At 23.2% G+C, this 8495-nt stretch overlaps 2 protein-coding genes across 3 annotated transcripts; both read right to left on the reverse strand.

Annotated features, from left to right (window-relative positions):
• Nucleotides 1-1234: 1234 nt before the first annotated feature.
• Nucleotides 1235-3028, reverse strand: LOC126906641 (uncharacterized). The gene is made up of 4 exons (XM_050687340.1): nt 2396-3028; nt 1635-1841; nt 1454-1573; nt 1235-1389 (listed from the first exon to the last, which is right to left on the reverse strand). The coding sequence occupies exons 1-4, from the start codon at nt 2483-2485 to the stop codon at nt 1240-1242; spliced, it is 567 nt and encodes a 188-aa protein (XP_050543297.1). The 5' UTR covers nt 2486-3028; the 3' UTR covers nt 1235-1239.
• Nucleotides 3029-4018: 990 nt separating this feature from the next.
• Nucleotides 4019-7606, reverse strand: LOC126906639 (uncharacterized). Of its 2 annotated transcripts, none has more exons than XM_050687338.1 (5): nt 7483-7606; nt 5328-5379; nt 5039-5196; nt 4420-4664; nt 4019-4357 (listed from the first exon to the last, which is right to left on the reverse strand). In XM_050687338.1, the coding sequence occupies exons 1-5, from the start codon at nt 7537-7539 to the stop codon at nt 4192-4194; spliced, it is 678 nt and encodes a 225-aa protein (XP_050543295.1). In that variant the 5' UTR covers nt 7540-7606; the 3' UTR covers nt 4019-4191. The 2 variants fall into 2 exon arrangements, with proteins under 2 accessions (XP_050543295.1, XP_050543294.1); XM_050687337.1 differs by having other exon boundaries at nt 4022-4357; nt 5286-5379.
• Between the last annotated feature and the right edge of the window lie 889 nt (nt 7607-8495).

The raw sequence follows: 8495 nt of genomic DNA on the forward strand, positions 1-8495 counted from the left end.
TTATAATTTTTTTTATCCGATTAACCGTTCGTCTATTTCAGAACATTGAAGTTAAAAGTTTTCAAACACAATTTCTATTGTTATTCTATTTTTTGATAACTACCTTAAAAATAATTTATGAACCTTTAAAACAGAATATTATTGCCTCCGGTATTATGAAAACCGAATTAGTGATAAATTTCTGTTTTGAATTCAAATCTTTAATTAATTTAGAAAAACAAACAATTATTCAGATAAAAAAAATTATAAGAACATTTTTTTTTTTAAATTATCAAGGTAAAAATAGGGGTCCTTATTTAAGAAAATTAATGTTAAGGCTTTTTATCTCTGAAGAGATAAAAGGGTAAAGTTTGATGTTTTTCAATTCAACCAAAGAAGAGGAAACAGTATGAACCATATAGCGAAAGTTTGGCGGTTTGTACCATTTAGTGTTAGGGTATACAATACGTTAGCATTTAATAACTTGACATTTACAGGCCTTTACAATAACATATATCATTAATATTAATTTAACAATAACAATAGATATATTATGTATATATATATTCTTCTATTACGATATTAATATAGACATAAATAGTATATATATCCTTAGAAAATGGACAAATATACACTTTTAGCTTCGATGCGAAGCTGAGAAGGTACTAATTTTACTATAAAGTGTTTTTTTTTGTGTCTGTTACCACTTTTCTCAGCTCTCACCGAACCGATTTCTTTCAATGATACGTCAAAAGATCACAAATCATATCTAGTCGAAGACATTACCCTTAAAAATTGCAAAAATTTCCCTCGTTCCCCGTAAATGGGGGAAACCTCCAAAAAAATTAAATATTTATTCAACTGTTTATTATTAATTCTATCATAACTCTAATTTGACAAAAGTGATGTTTACATTACTTGACCTTTTAACTAACAATATATTTTAGATAGAGAAACAGTTCAAATATTATCACTTTTAAAGCATTATTTATAATAAACATGATCGCTTATTAATTATATTTATTTATAATGAGTATTAAAAATGAATAAATAATTTAAAAAAGTAATCTTCTTTATTTTCTACCTTTTTCAAAAGCAGCTTTAATTGAAGCTTCACTAGTAAAAAATGAACGTCGAAAAACTGGTTTTTCTTTTTTACAAACCCCATAATCAAATAAAGTACACTTTCCCTGAGATACAGGGGCAGTTAAAAGACTGTTTATATAATCAAGTCATGGAGAATTNGTTTATGTAATCAAGTCATGGAGAATCAAATGACATAGAAAGACTTGTACTAGGTCTAGATTTCTTTAATAATACATTAGTTTCAGGATTTGATTCTAAATCACGTGTCAACTTTCTTTTTCTCACAACTGCTTCATTATTTTTAATATCACCAAATAATAAATCCTGTAAGTTATACATGTATTAAATCTATGATTATTAAAATAATAAATTGTTTTATAATAATTACAGTCTTGCGAGGAGTATCTGAAGAATATTTTGTAATTTTTCTTTTAAGAATAATTGATGTCTGGCTAATAGTATCTCCTTCTATTAATGTACTGAATCCAAGTAGAAGTGAATCTGGAGACTAGAAATAAAATAAAATTAGGAAAAAAACTTTTAACCTTTTTAAATGGTAAAATAATTACCGATCTTGTTGGGGATACAGCAATGTCTAAGAATTCATCATCTGAAACAGCTGTATATGATGTATTGCTCTCAGATCGCATATCAGATAATGTCGACACTGATCTAGAATCATCTGCATGAGCAGTAAGAGAACCACTGTCCTGTGAATTAGGATCATGATCTTCAAGTGGATTTCGTCGTCTTACACGGCGTTTGTATTTTGCAAACTAAAAACCATAAATTACAATATTTCTTTTCATTAATATTGAATTTCTAGAAAATTATTAAATTTAATAGTAAATTTGATATCTAACATTGATCGTTCTTTTTAACTATAGCTATTTAACAATACATAATTAACAGTTTAGAGATGAATAAAAAATTTAATTAAATTTACTGTAATAAATAAGCAGACATAAGGTTAATTATTTAATTTATGCTGGGATTAATTAATGTTAATATATTATTAATACAAACTTCACAGTTTAAGAATGCACAACAGTATGGAATCTTGCTTGACATAATTATTGTACAAATAATATACAATGTATAACTTATACAAATTTGTATAATTATATTATTTAAAATATCTTTTTAAGTTTTGTGTTTACATAAAATAATATATTTTTAAGGATTTAAAAAATTTTATTATAATTTTGTTTAAATAAATATTTGTTTATTTAAGGTATTAATAATAAAAATATCTATACAATTTAATTGTTATTGATATATTAGCCAAGATTAAATTAAAATAAAAACATGCGTTTATTGTATATCTTACTGTAGGACTAGAACGAGATGCGGATACAGCTTTAGACATCACTACAACCATACATTTTAATGAATTTTCTTTTTCGATTAGACTGTTCATAATTTTTATAACACATTTCAGTGGGCTATCGTTTATAGTTTTTGAGTTTCTCTTGATCAATCTATAAATGAAAAATTATTTGTCTCTCTCTAACTCCCTCTATATCCTATTTCGTAAACCCCTCAAAATATGAGTCATCTGGAAGAATTTTCCGTTTTCTGCGCTTTAAAATTCGCGTTCTTCGACTGCAGTCTGTTGGACTGTTTGAATAATGATTTAGATATGGCCTAGGTCTGGCTCTAATTTATAATGGTTGTATTACACAGGTAAGTAATATTATTTCGTTTGATAAAATTTATTTTATTTTGGCTTCGATGCGAAGCTGAGAAGGTACTAATTTTACTATGATGTGTTTTTTTTGTGTCTGTTACCACTTTTCTCAGCTCTCACCGAACCGATTTCTTTCAATGATACGTCAAAAGATCACAAATCGTATCTAGTCGAAGACATTATCCTCAAAGATTGAAAAAATTTCTCTCGTTCCCCGTAAATCTGGGAAACCTCCAAAAAAATCTAAAAATCAATAATTTTTTCAATTTTTTTTTACTTAAAACTGCCATAACTTTTTCAAAAATGAACAAATCGATATAATTTTTTTTTTATAGATGCTCGATGTCTTTACCTATCATTTGGTATATTTTTTTTATAAATCTGACTTTTTACCTGCCTACAGGTGGGGATTCAAAATGACAACTTTTTCACAAAAAATTAACTTTTGAAAATGTTCTGGAAGAACTGACACTTATATATATCTTAAATTAAAGCTAATGTAAGATACTTTAATTTGAAAAAAAAAAATTTGACCTCTGGCCTTGTCTTCGTGGTGAAAATGGCTACCGAATGGATCAACACAATTTTTTTATGAGAAATAATATTTTTTAATAATCCCTTTTTCATTCGACATACTTTATCTTAATCAGGATATTAATAAGGAACTAGCAGATCATGTAGCTTTTGGATTAATATACCAATTTTTTTTAAATTAAACACTATCTAAAGATTTGAATCGAAGCGTTTATTTTTGATAGTTTTATTTTAATCACTGTCAGATATCATTATACTTGATCCAACCATGCCACATCACCACTGTGCCACTACCCCCCTGTGCTGGGTTTTTTACTAATAAAACTACGTATTACTATTATTTTAATAACCTATATCATAGGACAGTGAACATAAATTAATTTTAATGTGAATTAAAACCATTTTCAAAAACACATAAGTACATTACAGTATCCTATTTATTTATATACTATTCAATCCTTCGCTAGCTGTTGATAATTTCATCACTAATTATAATAATTACTATAATATATAGGTATAATACTATCAATCAGTATTAAAATTATTTTATATTAATATTACGATTGTAATAATTATAACCATATGACTTAACGTAGGACAACTTATTACATGATTAAAAAAAATATAATTATAAAAACATATATTTAAAAATTTTTGATTTTTAGTATGTGTTGATATGATAAGAAAGGCTACAAAATAAAAATGGTAAGCTCAAGAGTCCTAAAACATAAAATTATTTTGTAATTATCTATGTTCAAAACTTACATTTAATATTTCATGTTAAGAGATAAAACACACAAATTTATAAAGATTTCGTATGCAATTTATTTTAAAGAATTTTTGACAAGAAAAATAGTAATAGATTGTACCTCAGAATGATTAATATTAATAAATTTGTATTTTTAAAATTCAACCATATTTGCCAAAACGTTTAAAGCATCACTAAGTATAGTTCTTTCTTCTTGTGATGGTTGATCAATGTCAATACATTCATTTAAGAAATGTTGAACAACTTGGATCATAGTATTTTTTTCACCTAAGATTTCATGATTTTCTATACGTTGAATACTGAAAAATCATAAAAATTGATTGATACTAGAAATAATAATATAAAAAGATCTATAACGTACCATCCGTAATTTAGTTTATGTATCAAATTATTTGAAATATTTGCATTTTCTTTGGATTGAAAATAAATTAAAATAATAGGTACATTAGAATTGTTTAATATCTCATCTCTTATTTGTAGAACTTCACTATTTAAGTTCCATAAAACAAGCTTTTTAATCCTTAAAATAGTTCTAGCAACCATGTATAGTGCTAAAGGACATCCGTGACCCGAACCCAATACTGAATATTCTTCATAACCTAATGCCTAAAAAAAAAATTAAAGAGTGAACTTGTTGAATGTTTTAAATGTCCAAAAATAAAAACTTATATTATTCCTGATAAATTTTCCATGTTATCATAACTTTAATTCTGCATATGTATGAATTGTTCAAATTTAATATCCTTGAGTAATTATATGAAAAAATAATTATATTTTGATAAAAAAAAAACACTCCTTTATTAGTCGTTGTTCGAAATTTATAATACATATAAATAGAAGTATTATGGATTAAGTATAAAAATTAATATAATTTTTTTTTTTTTTGGCACATAAAACGTAAATAATTTTACTACTCAATTATTCATTTAGATTTATATAGTATAATCTTGAATAGTAAATTTTATTTTATTTATTTATACCGCCATAAAAAAAACTAGGAATTTAGATTCATGGTCATAAATTGTGTGTTGGCCAATAATTTCATTGTTACACTTTAAAATTGGTATTTCCACTTGAATTATTGTATATTTTTCTAAGAATTCGCTCTTAATATCATCATCGATATTTAGAAATACATCTGTGCATGTAACATAGTTTATAATAAATTAATATAGCTATATTAGAATTAAATTGAATAACTAAATTTATTTAATTTTAAATCACTACCAATAGATTGATATAACAGCAGTAATACATTTGGTCCGTTACCCTCTTGTTCATAATGAATACCACCGTTAATAGTTAAAATCTGGCTTCTTATCTACGTAGAATAAATTAAAATGTTAGTTGTTTAACAAATTAGTATAAAAAAAATTACGAAAAGATGAATTACAAGATATTAGAAAAAATACTCAGGCTGTGTTAATATTAATCATATTTATAATTATATTAAACCATGATTTTTCTAATGAACAAAATAAATTTTCACAAATGTTTTTGGTTTGGTTTAAGACCAATAACATTATTTTCTAACACTGAATTTCACAATGGTTAAATATAAAAAAAAAATGTGTGCATAAAATTTTGTTTTAAAATATAATAATGATTTACTAAAAATTTAAACTGTGGACTTTTGTTACAAGATTTTGGAGATGTTTTGACTTAGTCAACGTCTTTTAAATATTTTAAATAATTTAAAAATTTCTATCTAGGACCTGATAAATCTCATTCTTTTAAAACAAATAAAATTATGATTTTATTTTAAGGACTTTTATGTATATTTGTTTTTCTCTCTATGCTAATTAATATGTATTACTAATTAAGTAAATGAAAATACAAAGCATTTAATTTAAGTGGTATGAACATAGTAATAAATATTCTTACAATATCTATGCCACCCTTAATAACATTTTTTTATTATTATTAATTTAATGTGAAATAAGTTAACTGGTTATGTACGATAAGTAAATACCCAATTGAGAACGTTGTACAAACATATTCAAACTCTTTACACAATTTTATTTTAATTTATTTTTACTTTGAAATATATTAATAGAGACTGATTAAACTAAAATGAACTGTAACAAATTTTATACGTTAATAAACTTATTAATTTCTAACAATAGATTTTAACTCAGATAAAACAGAAAAACAACTTAACAAATAAAATATTTAAAAGAGCAAAACAATTTTTTTTATAAAAATATCACAAGGAATAAAGTTTGGACTTATATATATGATGTCAAAAAATGTAATCATCGTGATAGTTGTGTCAGAAGATTCTGATATTTTGTTTTCAATTGTTATGATTAATTCATTGACATATGCTATGGAATTGTGTGGCAAGATTTCAGCAAAAAAACAGATAGCTTAACTTTCCAAAAATTTACTTTTAATCTTAGATTTTTAATAGCTTATGATATTTTTTTGTGCATTTATAATTTGAGCAATGCAAAAAATATCTTTGAAGTTATCCAAATAATCTTTGCCAGAATTTCAGAAGTATTAATATTATAAAAATACTTATTTAACGTATATTTTGATCAAATGAACATTTAAAAATATTGAAACATTAATAATTCATAAATTGTCAATTTTTAATTAAATATTTTATAACCCCCTTTAATTTGTTTTATCAAATATTAAACTTTAGCTTAATTACGCCATAACAAATAATTGTTTTGTTTATAACCCTTATTTTTGAAAATTTAAATACCATTTTATTTTTTAACAAGGTTTCTATTTTGAAGAAAAAAATCATTTAATTTCGAGGAAATTGCGAGTTTTTAGAACTCAGTATTTCTTAACTATGTGAATAAAATAATTAAGTAACAAATTTTTAAATAATTTAATTAATTTGTTTAAAGTATTTAATCCTTAATATCGAGAAAACATTTAGTTAAACATGCGTCTATAACATAATGTTGCTCGTTAAAAAAACATGGAATATAATATTCCATTATAAAAGTATAATAAGAAAACTAATAAAATATAAGGTTTAGACAGACAAAAATATAAACACCAAATTTGTAACAATTATTTTTTATAATTATCTATAACACGATTAAATCCTTAGACGCCATTCAAAATATATGAACTAGTATATTCATTCAAATTAATACCCGCAGATTCAACTTACTCATAAATTACTTGTATTTTAAGGTTATGCTTCAAATAATATAAACATTGAGGTATAAAAGAACAGAAGGTGTTGTTATTTTGATTAAACAGATGAGCTGTGAGAATTTTTATTAAATAAAAAAAACAAAAAATATGGTTTGCATCAAAATAATTTTATAAGAAATACGTTCAATTTATTTTGTATTTAAAATTTAATTAGATGTTTTATAATCTATTATAATAGTAATATAATAATTATTAACTATTTAGATAGTTTCAATAATTAAATTTTTAGTTTACTTACTTGAACAGTTAATATGTTGTATAAAACATAAACGGTTATAAAATGTTTGAATAACATGATAAAAGTTTATACATCAAAATGTAAAATTTAATAAGCTATAAATTTATCTCCCAATTTATCTTTGTACTTTATAAATTGTTTTAACATGATTTTTATTAAAATTTCTTGTTATCGAGGTAAAACTAATATTTATTTTTTTGTATAAATTAAGATTTATCTTTAACATGCAGCAGATTTTATTATTTAAACTAGCGACAAAGATGTATTAATAGTAACAAATAAGTGAAAATAGATGTTTAAATAAATATATGGAACAAATGTAGTCATTATGAAACAAAATTATAATTTGATTACTTAAATATGTAAAATAATTTTAATAAAATTATTATTAATTAAAAACTCAAATATTTTTGAGGACATATTGGATTTTTTCTTTAATTTGTTTAAATAACTTTTAACTACTAAAATAAAATTAATTAAAAAGCTTAAAATTTATTATTAAATGGTTTTTTTAACTGCTCTTTATGTTTTAATAAAAAAATATTCGTTATTAATAGTATTCTTTCATTATACTTGTTTTTAAAAAGTCTTTATTTTAATTTACAAATATGATCACTTTATGATTGATCTGTAGTTTTAACATTAATGGTCGTTAAAAGGATCAATACTTTATTATAGTGTATAATTTTTATTTTATCAAATTAAATTCATGAAGTATTTATAAATATGCCGAACGAATTTCTATGTAGGCTATAAAGCAACTACATATTATTAGTGTAGGTGTATTCATATCTTATACTTGAATTTACACTTTGCCTTGTAAAATGTAAAATGCACATTTATCGAATATTATTAATATTTAAAAAAATTATAAAATCAAAGTTGTTTGTAACTTTTTTTCTATAATAATATGATTTAAAAGTAGGTGTCTCCATTTATGAAAATTAAATATAAGGTTTTTTACCCTGAAGAATTTAAAAAAAAATTATTTAACCACATATGATTATAGAGTT

The sequence above is a fragment of the Daktulosphaira vitifoliae genome, unplaced genomic scaffold (genome assembly GCF_025091365.1).
Source record: "Daktulosphaira vitifoliae isolate Bord-2020 unplaced genomic scaffold, ASM2509136v1 Scaffold_5, whole genome shotgun sequence".
In the NCBI taxonomy this organism is placed as follows: Eukaryota; Metazoa; Arthropoda; class Insecta; order Hemiptera; family Phylloxeridae; genus Daktulosphaira; species Daktulosphaira vitifoliae.

Bases quoted from the DNA above. Each gene is read 5' to 3' on its own strand.
- LOC126906641 (XM_050687340.1), bottom strand. From the start codon at position 2,485: ATGAACAGTCTAATCGAAAAAGAAAATTCATTAAAATGTATGGTTGTA. The intron at 1,574-1,634 runs GTAATTATTTTA...TTTTATTTCTAG, and splicing joins CTGTATCCCCAACAAGATCG to TCTCCAGATTCACTTCTACT. The intron at 1,390-1,453 runs GTAATTATTATA...TATAACTTACAG, and splicing joins CAGATACTCCTCGCAAGACT to GATTTATTATTTGGTGATAT.
- LOC126906639 (XM_050687337.1), bottom strand. From the start codon at position 7,539: ATGTTATTCAAACATTTTATAACCGTTTATGTTTTATACAACATATTA. The intron at 4,665-5,038 runs GTATAAATAAAT...TTTTTTTTTTAG, and splicing joins TCCTAGTTTTTTTTATGGCG to GCATTAGGTTATGAAGAATA. The intron at 4,358-4,419 runs GTACGTTATAGA...ATGATTTTTCAG, and splicing joins CATAAACTAAATTACGGATG to TATTCAACGTATAGAAAATC.